We start from the raw sequence: 21506 nt of genomic DNA, 5'->3' as shown, positions 1-21506 counted from the left end.
AAGTTCATCTCCAATTTTACTTAAGTCCAATAATTCCGTTTGGGTATAGTCGGCTTCTGAGCCATATTAATATCCGCTAACATAAAATGACTTCCGTTCTTTAAAAGAAAACAAAGATACATTGGTTTTTCTGGAAATGTGATCCGTGGAGACATTAGATATCAGGACACCCTTAATTAATAGTGACCCTGTTAGAAATGTGCAAAACTTCATGACAATGATGTAATGAAGCTCAGAACCTTTTGCTTGAAAAACTTTTATTACATATGCATATACTGACAAGTTGAAAATTTTTTCTAATTAATTCATAATGATTGTCGGAACTGTTATTGCCAACAGTTTAATGCATTGAAATGAAATATGAGTACGAGAATATTAGCCGCCTGCGTTTGGCGCAAGTGACCCTTACAGGGAATGTATGGGGATAGCCAAGTCCGGTACCGCCGGGAAATGGAGCTATACATCGAGTACATACCGCAGTTTGGTTCTTGTGGCCCAGTTTGCAGGCCCGACATTAGTGACCTACTGTCGGGCCATAATTGCCTGGTTTTTGGGGGCCTTTAATATGCATCACGTTTCATGGCATTCTCCCCTAGTTTAAGACCAGCGGGGCATAGAACTGACAGATCAGTTTGAAGGCTCCACGTACTGCACGGTTAATGAGGATGTCCCCACTATGATTACGAGAAGATGCAGCAGCACGCAAAACATTTCCATTGCATTTCCTGATCTCCTGAGAGACGTATTCTGCCAAGCCATAATTTCATTGGGATCAGATCACCTCTCCACAATACTCACCATCGACCAACCATCCGACTTCATAACCTCTGAGCGCTGAAAGTTTATCAATCAGAAGAAGGTCGATTGGGCCGTCTTCAGAGAGTACACCAATCGCCGCTTCAGTGAACTGACGTCCCCCTCGAATGTGCTAATTGCCGAGAGGAAATTGCGAGACATCATTAAAGCAGCAGCCGCTCGCTTTATACCAGCCTTTCAAATACCCCAAGTGCGGCCCAATTTCCCGGAGCAGGCAGGTGGGTACTCGCAGACGAGCGCGATGGGATTCTTTGTTCGGACCCCACAAACCCAGAATCAACGAGATGAATCTGGAAATAAACAGGGCAGTCAACGAACATAAGCGGAATTTGTGACTGGAACACTTGGAGCATTGTAGCTTAGGTACCGGTTTAGGCAAGCTGTTGTCTACTAATAAGTCACTCTCGAACCCTGGTAGAACGGATGACAGGATCTCGATCATTGTGGAAACCTAACTGTGACTGATTCGAAGAAATGCGTCAGATAGTTCTACGGTCAATTTATTGTGCATTTCGAGAGTGACAAGGCTTTGAGGAGAGCCATTTGTCGTATCCATGGTCGCCGAGCCGATGGACATCCATCATAATTTGCAGTGCATGAGGTTACGAACTGGAACTGAGTACAATTGTCTAAAACCTGTATTTGAACACTCTTATAGTTCCCGATGTCTGGAAGATCAGAGTGATCCCGCTTCTAAAGCCTAGGAAGGTCCCTAGTAAGGGGGTGTCGTGCAGACCGATCTACCTTCTCTCATCAGAAGCTAAGACGCTTGTGGGGTTACTCCTCCTGAGCCTCGTTAGAGAATTTCCATTCGTCGAGCATAAGCATGGATACATTGTGCATAGCACAACAAATGCATACCATCACTGCACACATTTGCCGTGGCTCGATTCAGCCCAGGCCATGTGATAGCACGATCCTCGTGGCACTAGACCTATAGAAGGTTAGGTTAGGTTAAGTTGGAAAGAAGGTGCGGATTTTAATCCGTTCAATGCCACTATGGACATACAAGCTAAGCCAGTAATTGGCTTGTTGTGCACTCTAAATACAAAAAAAAGGAGCATCGAATTCCATGCTACTTATAAAATCCTTAATTGGTTTCCATGCCAGGCCCTTAGTTAGTTTATGTCTGGTAATGTGTCCCCACCTAACCTATAGAAAGCATTCGACACTGTCAGTCATGCAAAACTATTTGAGGATATCGCCAACACGCATCATCTTCTGCTTTTTGTTTTTCAGTCAGGTGTCTAATACTAGGACTTCATTCTGACTTAGGAATAACTTATGTGGCATCCTTTTTCGCTGCCACTATGGGAAACTAGCATTTAAGCACACTATCTGTATCTGTTACTAGATTTCCTTCTTTGACTCTGCAGGAGGATGAGCCTGTGCCATAGCCATCGGTTTGATGTTTAATTCTATGGCAACATTTTCTGGCTTTATTCTGACTCCTGTATATCCCCATTAGCTCGGACTCACGTCTGTCCGTTTCATCTTTCTTTCTGTGGAATAGACGTTTTTCCTCTCTCCTTATCACTCGAGAGCTCTCCTTGACCTGGCGAGTTATTAATGACTGCAGGTTTACTATCTATGTAGGAGCATTTGAACATTCCTTGTCGTACCATGGGTTTCTTGAGGGAGGCTTCTGGTACACAAGTCTGTATTACAATACTAGCGTGACGATCGGAAGGATGAAGAAAATCCTTTATGGAAAAATTGACAAAAGGAACAGAGGGGTTGTGAGCAGAAGATCAGTATGGCTTTCGGTGTCATTAATGGGCACATAGAACTGCAGATTTATTCCGAATAGGTGCGGCAAGAGCAAACACTTGAGGGTATGTGGGAAAGATGACGAAACGTTGAAGCATTTCCTATGTAAATGCTCGGCTTTTGCGACCAAAAGACTCAGGCAGTAAAGAGCGAATACGATACCAGAGTTGAAGTGTCTTAGGTTCAGGCCCCATGGGTAAGATAACGTCACGTCATAACATTTTCCAAGCCATTTTCGTGCTTTTGTGGCTGCCGAGCTCAGAGCTTAGCATGTCCGCTTATGACGCTGAACGGCTGGGTTCGAATTCTGGCGGGAACATAAATTTTCAGCGGCGGGTTTCCTCTCCTAATGATGCCAACATTTGTGCTGGCAACTATTATATGTCGAACTTCTATCCAAAGAGGTATCGCACTGCGGCACGCCGTTCGGACTCGACTATAAAAAGGAGGCCCCTTATCATTGAGCTTAAAACTTGAATCGGACTGCACTCATTGATATGTGAGAAGTTTGCCCCTGTTCCTTAGTGGAATGTTCATGGCCAAAAATTTGCATTTGTATTTTGCATTGGTTTTCCCCTCCTAATGCTGGCAACATTTGTGAAATACTATGACAAATACTAACTTCTCTCCAAAGGAGGGTCATACTGCAGTAAGCCATGATGACTTGACTATAAAAACGAGGCCCCTTATCATTGAGCTTAAACTTGAATCGGACTGCATTCATTGATATGTGAGAAGTTTGCTCCTGTTCCGAAGTGGAATGTTCATGGGCAAAAATTTGCAAATTTTGATCTGAAATTTTCAATTATATTGGACAGTTAGTTTATTCTTACTTAAGTGACATACAGTTCAGTCTTTATTTGAAAACATTTAGTTTTGGTTACCTAATTTTGAGGACAAAATTTGAGGACATTCTACTATTTGGGAACAGTTAGTTTAGTGCTTTATAGTACTTACAGCCGCCTTGACAATTGTTTATTGGGCTACTGTATACACTTTATCGTTCATATAAATTACCATAAAAATATTAAAATATATAAAAAATAAAAATGTTGCATATTTTTGAGGGCGTTAAAAAATTTTCCATTTTAAGGTTAAGTTAAAACACCTTTTGCGCTAATTTTCTGCCTAACTATAAAAATCAGTTTTTTTTTGTTTTTCTATTTATAATACAAACAGATAACCCTACGGTCTGCAGCCGGACAATATACAATTTAAAGGGGTAATGTTTTAATTCAAATTAAAAAAATTGGTCGAAAAATCTCACAAACCGCTCAGTTATTGAACATTTTCTTTAAGATGAAATTTAAAATGCTATTCCTTCTTTAATTTTTTTTAAATGGTTTTAATTTTTGCTATATTACATTATCTGTTGAATTAAAATATTATTGTATTTTTAATTGTGCTATATTAACAGTGCTCCATTTCTCCTATGTAACTAAAACAAAATCTAAATTTTTTATATTTTATCAAAAAATCAACTCACTTTGCTGTTTCTTACTTCTGTGTTTTTGTATGGGTATGTTTTGAGTGCTTGAAGCTGTAAGTATGTGTTGTATGTGTTTGAGAGAGTTTTGAGAGTATCTGTAACCGGTTATGTTTTGAATTTCAGTTTGCGGTGTTTTTCTTTTGTGGTGGTTCTTAACAACCTTTAGTGCGGTATGTTTGCTTCTTCATGTGTTTTAAGATCCCGTGTGATATTTCCAAGTGTAGTAGTGTAGTGTAGCAGAGAAACAGCCAGCATGGTTCTAACTTACAACAAGCGAAAGAATTGTCAGTTTAATTGTTTTTTTTTTTATGTTGGAAAATCAGTTCTGTTTTAAGCATCAAATCCATCTTCTTCGGGTATGGTGTCACCAGCTAACCAAACACAAGGACGACCCTAAGAAATTTGAAATTTTACGAAAAAAAACACATTAAGCCTTTTGTGCAGCAGTGAAAAGACTACAACTGCAGTATTCAAGTTTGGATGATCTTTTCTCTAGAAGATCTACATTGAAACACCTTGCTCTAAACGCTGAATGAAGTTATTCTAATTTTATCCAAATGGTTACTAGATATTTCTAGCAATGAGTTTTGTTTTGTTTTCTGTAGCTATTTTTGCTATTTTTTTTTTTTTGATATTTTTCATATACTAGCCATTTTATGTTAATTGTGGTTGTATAACTCTCATGAATATTTTTCTAGACATAAAATTCATATGTATACGACGACGACATTTAGTGACAATGAAAAATAATGAAATGTAATAAAAAAATTGCTTATAATGCTTTGCTTAAATGTTATATAAAAGTATTGGGACCAAATGTAAGCTGCTTTTTTATGGGGGGTGGGGGGACATGTATCTACAAGGGTTGAAACTATTTCCAAACAACTTGGAAGTTGGGGAGTGTTATAAGCTTGGGAGTTTTTGTGAAGCTAAAAATTTTTTTTATATTGATATAAAAATTTAACTAGACAAGCTACATACAAGTACATGGTTAAAGATAATACAAATAATTAAAAAGGTTTGAAAAAAATATTTGTTATATTATTTAAACAAAGTTATGGCAAATGTTAAAAGATATATGAATAATTTAAAGAAAAGTAATAAAGAAAATATACAAAATTCAATTGGTAAAGTGTGTATTAAAAAAATAAAATGAAAAATTTATTGTATCTCAGAATATATGCATACTTCATAACCCAGAATTGCCTATTTTAGTATGCACTAGTACCCTACAACTGAAATGTATTGCATACTTTATACCCCAGTATTGCTTTATTTTGTAAATTTTGTATGCGCGAGAACCCTACAACCGAGATGTATTGGGGGAAAAGGGAGAGGAGCACATTTTTTCCCCATAAGAAGATGGGAATGATATCCCCAAGGAAACCTGGCTGTCTCCCGCTTGAAAAAGAAAAAAAAATACAAATCGATCAGGTTGTAATAAACGGCATTCATCCAAAGTTTAAGGTGTACAACGATCCTAAGAGTGCAAATAGATTTGTATTATTACCTTGTTTCATCAAAGGTTCGCACCCGTCTGTGCAGGGGAAGAAACCTTCGATCTGACATCGCATGATGGCAAAGGCATACTCCAATCGATAGACCCAATTGCCTGAGGAAGGCCATGTTTGCCCCGATTAAATTGTGGAACACCAATGGCCTCTCCATAAAAATACCACAAAATCCGTTCTTGGGTGCGAAATAAAAATCAAACTGGCCGATTTGATAGAGACACATCATCCTGCCTTAGGAGAAAATGTAAATTTGCCCATGAACATTCCATAAGGAACAGGTGCAAACTATCATAACATATCAATGAGTGATAAGTTTAAACTCAACGATAAGGGGCCTCCTTATTATAGCCAAGTCCGAGCGCAGTGTCGGAAAGCGACACCTATTTGGGGAGAAGTTTTTACATGGCGAAGTATGTCACAAATGTCGCCAGCACTAGGAGGGGATAACCACCGCTGACATTTTTTTTCTGATGTTCTCGCCAGGATTCGAACCCTAGCGTTCATCGTCAAAAGCGGACATGCTAACCACCGTGCTACGGTGGCCTCTCCTACCTAAGGATATGGAAAAAATATTTCCCCAGTCGCAAGTATTTGATAGTGGTGGTTGGGAGAAGAAAAATAACAAGGCATCACTTGAAGAGGTCTCGTAAAAGAAGATTATGACAAAAGCTAATCCGCAAGCAGTGGTTTTATCTCCCCTATTGTGCCTTTTGCTGATCAATGAGATTCTGAGATCTCTCAAGGGGAAGAGGTTGAAGGTCGTCTATTCCATCCGATTTTATGTAACCGGCGACATAATAGTCCATTTTTCAAAAAAATCGCATTATTCCAATTCTCACACTGCAAGACTGTTCCTCACCTCACCGTCCAGGTTGTTATTGCTCTTGTTGCCTGTTTACTGTCCGTAAAGATGTTCACACTCGACGTTCTCGCGTTAGCAACGCACCACTTCACGCATTCCGCGATTGCCCGGATCTCCTCCTGCAGGACTGTATTATGATCAGGCAGTCTAAAACAGATCTCAGTCCCTGGGTTATCAATGTCGACTCTCAGGCCCACACTGTCCTCTAGCTGTGATCCATCCGTGTAACATGATCTTCCAGATGACAACACTAGGGTTCCGTCAATCCATGACTGTGCCGCTGGCAGCCGAGGCACTGCACTCGACCTCAAGGTTCATCTCAGGTATCCGATCGGAAACCTCTTCCCTTCCTTCCAGGTTTTCTATCGTTGCTTAGATTATACCGCGATGGTATGAGCTGCTCCCATTTTCAATCCATTCTTCTATCGCCTAGAGTCTCATAGCCGCAGTGGATACCTCACACTTAATCTGTATGTCAATGGGTCGAACACTAAAAAAGTCTTCAGTGCCCTAGTGGGCGTGGTCCTCATCGCTCGGCCTATGCCAAGACAACATGTTCTCTGAGCCTGTTGTATGGTCGTTATGTTGCACATTTTCATCAAACTACAGAGGCGTATGTAAGTATTAGTTTAATCACGCTCCTATACAGCCAGTGGACTGTCCTCGGATTCAGGCCCCATTCAGAGCCTACGGCCCGTCTACATAGTGCCCAACATCCGTCTACATAGTGCCCAACATGTTTTACTTTGTACCATGGTATTCACAATACGTTCCATGGTTTTGAGTAGAAATGACTTTTTCTTTACTGGCTCTTGCCAGGCTTTCGGTGTATATGCAAGTCCTAGGCACGCTGTGAAAATATTGGCCAGGTGGTGCGCCTCTTTCTTTAGTAACGCCGGAAATATCAGGCCCGGGTGACTTAAATAGTTTGAAGCTCCTTAAGGATTCCTTAACCATAAATTCCGTAATTATAAGTATTCGATCGACATCATTATTCCAAGATTTCGGTGTATCCGTGAGTCCCATCGCAATATACCTTACTTTAAAAGAAATTTCTATACCTTTTCAACGTTGTATAAATTTCCCAATCCCAAGTCCTAAATCATGCAAATTAGACCGTTAGATCTAAAGTTATGGCCACAGACGGTTGAAGACACCCTGTATCTCACCCTGTATTAAAGACATGGACCAACAGCAGAAATTTTCTGAAAGCCTATGTCCTTATCTGCAAGTGTCTAGAATGTTTTGTACAGATAAGATCAACAGATAAAAAGTTGTAGACTTATTTCCAATATTTTTGATGTTTGGCCCACTGTGCGCCGTCATTGTGGTGGGTGTCAGTTTCCTCTCTCTTATTATAGACCTTGTTCAGGGAGCTTTGAGGAAGCTGGCATAATTCCCAGAAAGACTGAACTGGGTCTTTTCACCATGGGGAGGAAACTAGGTGTTTTTAGGGGACCTGTCTTGGGTGGGGTAGAGCTATCGCTCTCTTCGGAGGCCAAGTACTTGGACGTGATTCTTGACCAGCAACTAGGTTAGTTTAGGTTTAAGTGGCAGTCTTCCATCAGGAGAAGGAAGTTTGGTGTTTTTAAAGGACCTGTCCTGGGTAGGGTAGAGCTACTGCTCTCATCGGATGCCAAGTTCTTGAGCGTGGTTCTTAAGCAGCAACTAAGTTAGGTTAGGTTTAAGTGGCAGTCTGCCATCAAACTTACTTAGACGTATTCATCCATTGTGATACCAGAGGAACAGAAGAAGGGAGATGCCTTCTAGTTCCTACCGTTGAACTTTACAGATCGCTTAAAAAGCCCAACAACTTGCGAATGTTCACATCCGCTTAGTCAGACAGGTTTTCGAAGAAATGAGAACCTAAAGTGAAACTCTTTCCGACTGCTAGTGCGGGATACACACACAGTAGGTGTTCTATAGTCTGTTGTTCTTCGATGTCCTGACAGTTTCTGCAAAAGTCGTTGCTGGCAACCTTTAACCTGTCAGTATGTTTTCCGATAAGACAGTGACCTGTCAGGACGGACACAATGACTGAGACGTCTGTTCTAGCCAGTGACAGCAAAGCGGTAGACCTCTTCAAGTCTAGATTAGGCCACATAGTTTTGAAGTGATCGCAGCCCCCTCTTTGTGACCATCTATCATTCGTTGTCCTTTGGGCCTGGTCCTTAAAACTTAGCTTACATGTCGCTAGAGGCATACCCACAGATTCCAGTTTCCCTGGAATGTGTAGGGTAGTTCCTAGTCTTGCAAACTCGCCCCCTTTTCAATTGCCTGGGATATGTCTATGCCCCGATACCCCGAACAGGTGAATTTTGGACTGTTCAGCTATCTCGATGAGAGATATGCGACAGTCGAGGATTGTTTTTGTGTTCAGAAATACGTTCTCCAGGGATTTAATGGCTGCCTGGTTGTCTAATAATCGTCGTAATGTCTAAGAATCGTCGTAATGACATTATATCTTAGCCATTCCACCACTTCCTTAATTGCAAGGATCTCCGCTTGATATACACTGCAGTGGTCGGGTAACCTTTTCGATATGGCCAGTTCCAGATCTTTAGAGTACACCCCCAAAGCCCACCTGGTTAACTAGTTTGGAACCATCCATATAGAAGCTTATGTAACTTCTATTACCAGGGATAACGTAGTTCTAATCGATTCTGCTAGGAATAGTGGTACAGTACTTTTTAATACACTGCTCTACACTGCCTGGAAATTGTATCAAGGATAACATATTGCCCTTAGCCGCCACATGACCAAAGAGAAAGCTCCCTCAGCCTCACGGCAGTGGTCGCAGCAATTTGTCTAACCACAATGTCTAGAGGCATTAGATGTAGCATTAAGTTCAGTGCATTAGATGGTGACGTCCCCAATGCGGCAGTAATGCACAAGCAAGCCATCCTTTGGATCCGCTGGAGTATTGTACAGTAAGTGGACTTTTGACACGCCGTCCACCAGACCACAACACCATATAGTATTAAGTGTCTGACAACTGCAGTATATATCCAATGAATGACACGCGGTCTAAACCCCCAACTTTTGCCAATGGCTCTATTGCAGGTGTTGAGTATTGAACAGTAGGTGGACTACTGAAGCACCGTCCACCAAACCACAACACCATATAGCATTATAGGTCTGACAACTGCAGTATATTCCCAATGCATTGCACGTGGTCTAAACCCCCAATCTTTTGCAAAAGTCGCCTTTCTTGCCCTTTCCAAAATGTGAGAATTGAACTTCAATTTCCTGTCCAGCAAAACGCCCACGTATTTTGCGCTTTCTGTAAATGAAACATTTTCTTCTCCCAAGCAGACAGGTGCCTCTGTAGGCAACTTGTATCTCCTGCTGAAGAGAACTACTTCTGTCTTGCACGGATTTACATCTAGACCACTTTCGGTAGCCCACTTCGCTGTTGCACATAGAGCTTCCTGAAGTATATCTCTCAGAATGCTGGGAAACTTTCCCCCTTACCGCAATTGCCACGTCATCAGCATAAGCGACCACGCCTTTTTCTTCCAGAGACAATAATATATTGTTAAAGGATATATTCCAAAGTAGAGGAGACCAGCAACTAAGTTGGAGAAGAAACGACGAAGATAAGGTCAAAAGGAAACTGAATGCGCTGTATGAAGTTTGGGGCTTAGGCCACCTATGACGCGGACATGCTAACCTCTTCGCTATGGTGGTCTCCAGTCTGTAGTAGGCATAAAGGGTCAAAATGTCTGTAACAGCAGTAAAACCCAACAAAGAAGAATGAATGAATGGATTTATAACAATTAAAAAATAAAAATAAATAATAATAAAACTGTAGCTTATATGACATGCTTAACAAAAAGTTCAAAAAATCTTAAAAAAAAGAAATACCATTTAAAAAATTTATATCAACTATTTTGTAAGCCGATTAAAAAGATTACAAAAAATTAAAAAAAAATTTATATTCTTAAGTACAGTGAACAAGAAGGAGAAGAAGAAAAGGTGAAGAAACATACCTAAAATGTACTACGTTGTATGTAGATGGTTTTTAATTTTTCTATCTCTAGAAATGTTTATGCCAAATAAGTAGCTTAAAAACTTTTCGTTTTGTTACATATGTTATTTTTCTTTTTTTTGTGAAAAATTTGGTAAATAACAAGATGAGGCGGGTGAAACTGTTTATATTTATATTGGCGTTTATAGGGTTCAATATATTTATATATTTGGTATGTAGTTTAAAGTTTGCCATAACATATTCTGATTGCGGGTTATTGGTATTTTAAATAGGCTTCTCAAATATTAACAAAACTCTAAGTAAGTGTTTGTGTATATGATTATCAACATTTGGTATTGGGAGTTTAATTTTAACAAAACTACTTTTAATTTATGTTGTGTGTGTTTTAGTTTTTTTTTGTTAAATAACTGTTTTATCTATAGAAAATATTTTTAAAAAATGGGGAGGGGGGCAACATTTCTCTTGGCAATTGTATGTTTTTGTCTTTGTTTTTTTTGTAGTACGAGTATGTTTAACTATGTTTAATATTTGTTTTCTTCTGGTGTAGGCTCAGGGTGATGGTGTTCTTTGAGAGCAGGGTTTTCTTGTGTGTGTGTTTGTGTTTGTGAGAGTGGGGCGGAAGGATTTGAGTGTGTGAGTTCAGGTTTTGCTGTCATTTAAAATTTTAAATTAAGTGATTCAAGCGATGCTAGTGATGAGCGCCTAGATAAACCTGTATTGGCAGGACAACTGACCAGTGAGGTGGTGCCGAATAGTTTATACCAGCCGATCACAATGCCATTGGAGAGATCGATTTGATCGAGCATTATCTGGGCCACGCCCATGAATACTTTCTTTTCGATGCGGCCATAATCACCCCAAACAGTAACCTGAAAGAGAGAAAAAGAAAGATTAAAAAATGTATATTAATAAATATAAGGATAGATATCCAAAAATAGTTTTACTTTCTATGTCTAAGTTCTGCTTTAAGTCAAAGGGGGCTTACGTGGAGACTAACGACTATAACGCCAATCTTTCAATCACCAACTGAAGAAACGGTACATTGACTGAGGCCAATGTGAAGCTAAGACTAGCAGCCTAAGCAAGTCTAAGGGAGTTGAGTCCTACTAATTCATTATAGGTCTGAAAACTGCGGTGTATAGCCAATGCATGACATGCATTTGAACCCACCAACTGTTGCTAAAGTCCGTTTAGCTGGTGTATTGAACAAAAAATGTCTTTCCCGCATCAAACACGGTGCATCAGATGGTGTCGTCGTCAGGGCGCCTATGATGAACTAACAAGTCATCCCTTGTATTCGGCTAAGAATTGATCGGTAGGTGGATTTTTTAAGCGCCGTCCCCCAGACCACAACACCATATATAATTGAAGGTTTTATAACTGAAGTATACAGCCACTGTATGACACGCAGCTTAGGCCTCCAACTCTTGCCATTGAGCCATTACGGCTATCAAGGCTATATTTCAATGAAGTGGAGACGCCTCCTTAATGTGTTAGCCTACTGACCTATCTTTGCACAGAACGTTTTTCTTGTAGGTTATCAATAAACTTTCTTATGGAAGTATTGATGTCTGGAGTTTCCAGATCCTTCTTGATTAACGACGACCTTACAGCTTTTATATATATGATCTAGTTTGCTATATAAAAGCTGTAAGGTCATCGTTAATCAAGAAGGATCTGCAAACTCCAGACATCAATACTTCCATATGAAAGTTTATTGATAACCTACAAAAAAAGGTTCTGTGCAAAGATGGGTCAGTAGGCTAACACATTAAGGAGGCGTCTCCACTTCATTAAAATATATAAAATATGTTGACTGGCCTTGCAATTGACATGCTCTTGTCAAGGCGGCGGATCTCTAGAAATCTTTGCCCTATAACATATGTCAATTAACATATTCAGATTCTTTGGCATAAAAGATGACAGTCTTAATAGAACTAAAATATTTTTCCCTCGAGTGGTACGGTTTTCCAGCTTCTCAAGAGGCATATACATATACATAAACAAAATTTGATTTCCATGGAATATTTCAGCGAAATTCGATTTTTTCTAAACCCAAGTGATTTTATCTGAAAAACATTGCCTACAGATGCTTATCACTTACTTGTAAAACACAGCCTTTTGTGTTGCAATGCTGGAACACCAATTGTTGTTGATACAACGGCTCTAGGGTTCTTCGAGCCGTTGATGTTTTCATTTTGTCTATACATTTTTTGCCCGAAACCAGGTAAACTTTAACATAGGGAGCCGGTAACATTTTCGATGTGGGTTTTTGCTATGAAGAAAAATTGATTTATAATTAAGATATTTTTTGTTTTATAAAACTTCAATACAAACCTGCAAACCCCTTGCTCTGATCACCTCCACTTCTAGGCAATTTTTCTGACAGCACAGCGACAATTGTATATCACCAAGGGAGGGAGCACCCAGAACTTGTCGTCCAACCAATTGGCCAGGACCCAGACCCTCAACGAATTGATTGATTTGTTCATCAGCTCTTATTGTAGGGGAAAATCTGCGATTTTTTTCAATTCAAGGGCAGGAAAATATATATACAAACGTTATTAATTATACATGGTTAGTGGGTTTGGTTATTAGTTATTTGGAAATCTTGTTAAAGAAAGTATATAGAAAAAACTTAAAATTCATTAAAATTGTTATACAATATACACAGGGAGATATAGTAGGCAAAGTTTACGTTAAGAACTTGTGGAATTTTTTGAAATATTACGTTTACTTTCATAAGTTTTGTTACTTTTTTAGGTTTTTTTTTGTCTCTCAGAGAAGGAAAACGTGCATTACATATGTTTTGTTGCTTAGTGTAACAATTTTGAATTTTCCTTTTTTTTTTGTTTTTTACAACATGCTTTTGAAAATGTTTTGTTTATATACAACCAGGCCTTTACATTGAGATTTTTGTAAAATCATTTGTTGGTCATTTAGTTTTGAGTAAAAAAAAAAATAAGGAGGCTTAAGAGATTTTTTACATTGGTTTTACATAAAAAAAAAATTTAAATATTTAAGTAAATAAAAAATCAATTAAATTGAATTCAATGATGGTTATGATCATTTATGTTGATATGTATGGAATGGCTATGGAATGGAAATGGAAAATCAATGGCTGCCGTCTATCTGAACAATATAGCATTTTGTACACTTGTGAAGTTGTGAATGTATTTCTTTACCTCTATTATATCCTGGTAGTAATTTAAGAAATGGACAATATACGGGTTCATTATAAAAACGAAAATATGTTCAACTTATAGCTTAATTTAAATACTGCACGTGATTACTCTGTAGAACACAATATTAAATCCTAAATAAAAAAAAAAAAAAATAAGTAGAGAAAGAACAAGCCGGGCCGAATCTTATATACCCTCCACCATTGATCGCATTTGTCGAGTTCTTTCCCGGTAACTCTTTTTAGACAAGCAAAAGACAAAAGAAAAGAATTTCTATGCTAAATGAATTGAGTGTTGGAGACCACAATAGAAGTCAATGCATAAAATTTCAGCGAAATCGAATAAGAATTGGGCCTTTTAGGGGCTTGAAAAGTAAAATAGGGAGATCGGTTTATAGGGGAGCTGTATCGGGCTGAACACCGATTCAGACCATATTTGACACGTATATTGAAGGTCACGAGAGAAGCCGTTGAACAAAATTTCAGCCAAATCGGATAATAATTACGCTCTCTTGAAGCTCAAGAAGTCAAGATCCCAGATCTGTTTATATGGCAGCTATATCAGATTATGGACCGATTTGAAACATATTTAGCACAGTTGTTGGAAGTCATAACAAAACATCTCATGCAAATTTTCAGCTTAATCGGATATGAATTGAGCCCTCTAGAGGCTATAGAATTCAAGACTCCAGATCGGTTTATATGACAGGTATGTCAGGTTATGGACCGATTTAAACCATATTTGTCACATTTGTTAGAAACTATAACAAAACTCCTCATGCAAAATTTCAGCTAAATCGGATAAGAATTGCGCCCTCTAGAAGCGATAGAAGTCAAGACCCCAGATCGGTATATATGGCAGCTATATCAGGTTATGGACCGATTTAAACCATATTTGTCACATTTGTAAGAAACTATAACAAAACATCTCATGCCAAATTTCAGCCAAATCGGATAAGAATTGTGCCCTCTAGAGGCTATAGAAGTCAAAACCCCAGATCGGTTTATATGACAGCTATGTCAGGTTATGAACCGATTTAAACCATAATAGGCATATTTGTTAGAAACTATAACAAAACATCTCATGCAAAATTTCAGCCAAATCGGATGAGAATTGCGCCCTCTTGAGGCGAGAGAAGTCAAGATTCCAGATCGGTTATATCACAGCTGTATCAAAATATAGACCGATATGGCCCATTTACAATTCCAGCTGACCTACACTTATAAGAAGTATTTGTGCAAAATTTCAAGCGGATAGCTTTATTTCTTCGAAAGTCAGCGTGATTTCGACAGACGGACAGACGGAAAGGCGGACGGACGGACATGGCTACATCGACTTAAAATATCATGACGATCAAGAATATATATATATTATATTTTATGGGGTCTTAGACGAATATTTCGAGGAGTTACAAACAGAATGACGAAATTAGTATACCCCCATCCTATGGTCGAGGGTATATAGTAAATAAATAAAATACATTGCCATTATGAAAGTTTATTTCACGAAGAAACCCCTAATGGAATTGATCTTGTACATAGGAAAAACAGTAATCCCTCCATTTCAGGTGCGAGGAATAGTTTTTTTTTTATTATTTTTTTTTTAATTTTAACTTTAAAGCAATTTATTGAAAGAGTCTACTTCTATGTTCCATCAAAAGAAAAAAAAATTACGCTAGAAAAAAAAAGTTAAGTTAGAGTCTTTTAATATTCGCAGCTCCAAACATTTTTATGCACGTAGTGGTCCAAAACCCATCCGGATGAGTCAACTATATAATTTGGAGGAAACTGCCATATAAATCTTAAAATTTCACATTTGTGGAAAGAAAAACTGAAGAAGACAGCAAAATACAAAAATCCGTTCCAAACACTTCCCCCTCCAATGCGTTTTTTAAGGAGAACAAGTAAAAGCCTGCTACAATCGGCCTGGCCGAATCTTATATACCCTCAACAATGGATCGCATTTCTCGAATTCTTTTTCCAGTACCTCTTTTGTGGCCAACAAAGGATTAAAGAAAACAAGTAAAAAGGCATTAAGTTCGGCCGGGCTGAACTTTCTATACCCACAACCTCGGGTATATATGAAAACCACATTTCGTCAAAATCCGCTGTATAATGCATAGCTTATGCCCCACAGCAGCTATATCGAAATATTTTCCGATTTGGACCAAATACTAATAACAAGTCGTTGTTCAATTGTGTATAACAAAACATTGGTCTTTAAGTAGCTATATCTAAAAATAAACCGATCTGAACCATGTGCGACACGGATGTCGAAGGGCCTAACATAAGTCACTGTGTCTAATATTATCGAAATCGGATTATAAATGCGCATTTTATGGGGCCAAGACTTTAAATCGAGATATCGGTCTATATGGCAGCTATATCCAAATCTGGACCGATTTGGGCCAAGTTGCAGAAAAATATCGAAGAGTCTAACACAACTCACTGTCCCAAATTTCTGCGAAATCGGAACAATTAGTGCGCCTTTTATGGCCCCAAAACCTTAAATCGAGAGATCGGTCTATATGGCAGCTATATTCAAATCTGGACCGATTTGGGCCAAGTTGCAGAAAAATGTCTAAGAGCCTAACATAACTCATTGTCCCAAATTTCGGCGAAATCGGACAATAAATGCGCCTTTTATGGGCGCAAAAACTTAAATCGAGAAATCGGTCTATATGGCAGCTATATTCAAATCTAGACCGATCTGGGCCAAATTGAAGAGTGATGTCGAAGGTCCTAACACAACTCACTGTCCTAAATTTCAGCGACATCGGACGATAAATGGCCTAACACAACTCACGGTCCCAAATTTTGGCGAAATTGGACAATATATGCGCCTTTTAAGGGCGCAATACCTTAAACCACCACCATAGGAAAGAGGTATACTAATCCAATCTTTCCGTTTGTAACACCTCGAAATGTATGATGTAGACCCCATAAAGCATATATATTCTTGACTGGCTCAACGTTCTGAGTCGATCTAGCCACATACGTCTGTCCGTCCCTCCGTCCGTCTGTCGAAATAACGATAGCATTCGAACGCGTGAAGCGGAAATTTTGCATAGATACTAAATATTGATGTTGCTCAATGGGAATTACAAATGGGCCAAATCGGTTCAGATTTAGATATAGCTCCCATATAACAGATCTCCAGATTTGGCTCGTTGAGCCCTTCCTTATAAGCCGCAAGTTTTGTCCGATTCCGCTGAAATTTTGCATGTAGTGTTCTGTTGTGACTTCTAACAACTGTGCCGATTACGGTCCGAATCGGTTAATAACTTGATATAGCTCCCATATAAACCGTGCTCCCGATTTGACTTCTTGAGCACCTGGAAGCCACAAATTTTGTCCAATTTGGCTAAAAATGCTCGACTGTATTAAACTGCCACCTTCTATCTTGTCCGGTACTACAACAAAGATCCCAAGTTGCAATAACCAGTCTAGACTCATATCAAAAGATATGAATCTTGACCCACCGCGGCCAGTCCAGTCATAAAGACCCCAAGTTGTAATGACCAAGTCAGGACCCCTTTCAGCAGTTCAATGTAATGATTCTTCAGCCACAGCATAAGTAACATCCTGATTCGCAAAACACTCGATTAGAAAAGCCCTTGGCCACATTGCAGCAATGTCAGCTATTGGTGCGGTTATTGTTGAAAGCGTCCACCCTATCAAGAAACTCACACTATATCTTCGGTCGCATTGTTCGCTACACCCCTTCTGGTCTAGGACCCAGTAGAGCCTAACTGTTTTATCAACGAATGCAACTCTTTAACTAAGCAGTCTTGACCTCTCATAGCCCGACGTCTGAGCTTTGAGCTTAGTTTATCTTAGGTTACTACCTAAATTAGTAATTAGGTTTTTGCTATACGATTTTTAACGTTTTTTTTCATACATACAAATCTACCCGCCTTAATGTAAATACACTCGTTTGGCAGTCTCTCATCTACATACTGAGTAGTCTCTGTGTAGACCCCCAATCCTGTCTTTGAATCCAACTTGGTGTCGCTTTTGACAGCCCGAACAAAATTTTGTAGGTCAAAAGGTGACCAATTTTGAAGGCCCACCAATGACCCCTTGGACTTCTAGGGCCAAGAAATTTTACGTATAAACTGTATAACACACTGCAACGCAAAGAAGTTGAAGAGCTAGACCCATTGATAAATATACCGATCGACTTAGAATCACTTCCTGACTCGATTTAGCTATGCCCGTCAGTCCGTCTGTCTGTTTGTCCTTGTATTCTTGTAATCAAGGTACAGGTCGCATTTGTTGACTGACTGATACAAAATTTTGCACAAGTCACTTTTTTGGTCCAAGGACGAACGCTGTTGATTTTGAACAAAGTCAGATTTATCTGATTTATCAGATCATCCGATATGTACTATTAAGGTTGTAAAAGCAACAACTTTTGTCCGATCTTCACAAAATCTTACATCAGGTGTTACATTTGATATCCCAGTACATGTGCAAATTTTTTTTAAAACCGGTTATAGAAGGCACAATTATAGTTCGATCTTTACAAAATTGAGCATGAGATGTTTCATTTGACGTCCCATTACGAGTGCAAAATTTCACGAAAATCGTTTCAGATTTACATATAGCTCCCATACATATCTTCCATCCGATAAGGCCTTTTAAGGCTATATAAGCCACAATTTTAGTTCGATCTTCACAAAATTTTTCACGAGATGTTTCATTTTACGTCCCAATACGAGTGCAAAATTTCATTTAAATCGGTTCGGATTAAGATATAGCTCCCCTACATACCTTTCATCAGATATGGCCTTGAAGGCTATAGAAGCCACAATTTTGGTCCGATCTTTGCAAAATTTTGCATGAGATGTTTTAGCTGATGTTGCAATATGTGTGCAAAGTTTCATGAAAATCGGCTCAGGTTTAGATATAGCTCCATATATATATTCTATCCGATATGGCCTTATAAGGCTATAGAAGCCACAATTTTGGTGATTATGAACGGTTGATTTTGGTATATTTAACTTCTCTCCTATCTCACGCTCAGTTACATGACGATCCAATTCGATTAATGCTTTGATTTGGTCATCATCAACTTCATTTGGCCGACCTGAACATGGCTCATCTTTAAGTGAAAAATCTCCAGAACGGAATATGCGAAACCAATTTTGACACTGTCTTCCTTTTAAGGCTTTATCATCATACACATCTCGTAACTTTTTAGCAACCTGCTCCGCGTTTTTTCCTTAACGGAAATAATAAAGTAAAATATGACGAAAATGCTCCTTTGTGGGCTCCATATTAAAATTGACGCCAAACAAGCAAAAGTGAACAAAATTTCGCGCACTTTTTTTCTAAAGCAAGCTAAAAGTAACAGCTGATAACTGACAGAAGAAAGAATGCAATTACAGAGTCACAAGCCGTTGAAAAAATTTGTCAACGGCGCAATTACTTTTTGGGCAACCCATAGAAACAATTTATATATCCCTCACCTCAGGATGCATCAACTCTTAACGAAGAGTTGATGAATTTTACGATCTTTAAATACTAAGAAATGTAATCTGCATTTGGGATTGTTACCATTAAATATTTTTACAAAATTTGGGATTCGCAGCTAGGCCTTGGATGCCACTACCTCAAGTACGACAACAATAATTCAATATAACATTTAGAGCAAATATTGTAGATAAGTAGTTGTATTTAGTTCAGGGGTTACCGGAGCGTATGATTGTTATAAATTGATATGATTTGTTCACAAGTGCGTATGAATGTTATTAACTCATTAGGTAGTCCCCAGGTGCGTATGATTTCTATTAATTATTATGAACTTTTCATAAATTTCATTTGTAAGGGTTGAGACAATCACAAGCTAGTCCTAAAATGAATACATAGGTATCTTAAAACTAACTCTATTGTTTAAAAATTTAAAAATTTTCTTTGGTGAATGATCCCATGGGCTAGCGAAAAATATGTTATATGAAATACTAAAATGTCATGTTTTTTTTTTCAAATTAAAATGGAAAAATTATAATAAAACAATATTCACAATAAAAAAATGTAAAAAACAATTAAGCAGATTACATTGAGAAAATAAAAAATTAAATTTTGTACATAAGTGTTGAAGTATTTGCTTAAGGAAATTAAAATCAAGGCTGTGATGTTGGCAATCATAACAATTTGGCTTAAAGACACACTTAGATTTTTGAATATCATGTTCGACAAGAAAAGTGAATCGATTCCGAAGCCGACAGACAGACAGACAGATACATACACACAACGACAACAGACGCAAAAAAGCATTAAGAAAATTTCGAATATTCGACTTTAGTATACAGCAGAGTTTCGAACAAAAACACTTAAAGAGAGCGAAAGATACACAGAAAAAAAACAGAGCGAGATGCATTTACCCATTTTAAGAGCTTAAAAAAATAAAAAAAAAATAAAACATTAAAATAAATTTAAAGCCAAAACTGAAATTTTTTTTTAATATAAAGTCTGGAAAACAATTTTTGTACATAAATTTAACATAAAATAAAAATTATAAAAACAAATGGAACACAATTTTAGTGAATTCATTTCGCAATGATTAAGTGGACACAAAAACAGCCAAATTTCTCCGTATTTTTTTACACAACGAATAGCAATTCAAAATTTAGCTTTAGATTTTTTTCTTTGTTTTGTTTCAATTTCAATTTTAATTTTTCTTTTTTTTTTTGTTTTGGTGGGAAACGACAGAAACAGACAGTATAGAGACAGTTAGCAATAGAAGTAGCGAAAGACAGAGACAGAGAGCTTCCATTAAAGCTCTTGGTTAGATGCGTGTTAGATGGTTGCTTTTTTTGTAAAACTTACGATGAGCCTTCAGAGCTTGAGATTGAGTGAATACTACCGGCACGATATTGCATTACAGATGTTGATGGCGGTACCTCAACGGATCTTTGAATACTACCAGCCGAACCACGAGATTGACGCTGATAATGAAGTGGATGTAATTGATGGTGATGATGATGATGATGTGACGATGTGGTTGTGGTGTTCGTGGTTGAGGACGTGTTATTATTATTTGTCGAATTTGTGGCTGTGGTGGAGGCTGTGCTATCTCGTGCCTGATTTTGTTCTGTTTGAATTTTTTTTTTTTGTAAAATAAAACACAAAATACAAAAAATAGTAATTTTGACGAATTTAGAGAACATTTTAATATAATGCAATTTTTCCTATTCACAAAAGGGGGGAGGATAAAAAATGATATGCTATCGTGGCATCTTGGTTAGTTTGTGTCCTAAATATAAGAAAAAGGTTGAACATTTTTTGGTCAAAAATCACTTTGTTGAAAACATTCGATGAAATTAAAAAAAAAAAACAAAAATCAATCCAAGTTTAGTCGGAAGTTTGTTTGTTTGTTTTGTTTTTATTCAAATTGCAAACATTTTTCTAAGAATGCTCTTCAGGGCATTCTTTAATGCTCTTATTCCTTTTATTTGAGCGCTCTATTGTAATTGTTGATATAAAAGTCCTGGTTTGGTAGAGTACTAATATGGAGACATTCGCCCGAATGTAGATATCGAATTCGTTTCATTGAAGCGCAGGGGTAAGCAAGACTCCGAACTTAACACCTTTTTACTTGTTTATTCTCAAGTACCTTTAATTTGATTGATTATTTGACCTATCCATGAATTTATTTAAGGTGATTTTAGTAGGTTTAGCGCCACCTAGATATCTTAACACAAATTGTAATGTCATTTTCCTAACCTGCTCACAAATTCATTTAGGTTCCATATTGATATGAATATCCAATATGTCTATTTGGGAGAGTTTTGGGGTTGTGTGAGAGACGTTATTCCAAAAGAAAATTTTGGAATATGTGAAGAGCGCTTACTTCTGAAATAGGTCTTTCAAAGTTT

General features: G+C 38.0%; 1 protein-coding gene across 1 annotated transcript in view; it reads right to left on the bottom strand.

Annotated features, from left to right (window-relative positions):
- Positions 1 to 21506, bottom strand: part of LOC106089009 (regulating synaptic membrane exocytosis protein 2) — a 259660-nt gene that overhangs the window by 5231 nt on the left and 232923 nt on the right. The window contains 5 exon segments of the mRNA XM_059361981.1: positions 4073 to 4468; positions 11177 to 11311; positions 12547 to 12717; positions 12780 to 12957; positions 20458 to 20643. Coding sequence (XP_059217964.1) covers positions 4406 to 4468; positions 11177 to 11311; positions 12547 to 12717; positions 12780 to 12957; positions 20458 to 20643 — 733 coding nt within the window. The 3' untranslated portion in view covers positions 4073 to 4405.

Source organism: Stomoxys calcitrans, chromosome 2 (assembly GCF_963082655.1).
Source record: "Stomoxys calcitrans chromosome 2, idStoCalc2.1, whole genome shotgun sequence".
In the NCBI taxonomy this organism is placed as follows: Eukaryota; Metazoa; Arthropoda; class Insecta; order Diptera; family Muscidae; genus Stomoxys; species Stomoxys calcitrans.
The sequence above is the reverse complement of the archived record's forward strand: the minus strand, read 5'-3'. Positions and strand labels throughout refer to the sequence as shown.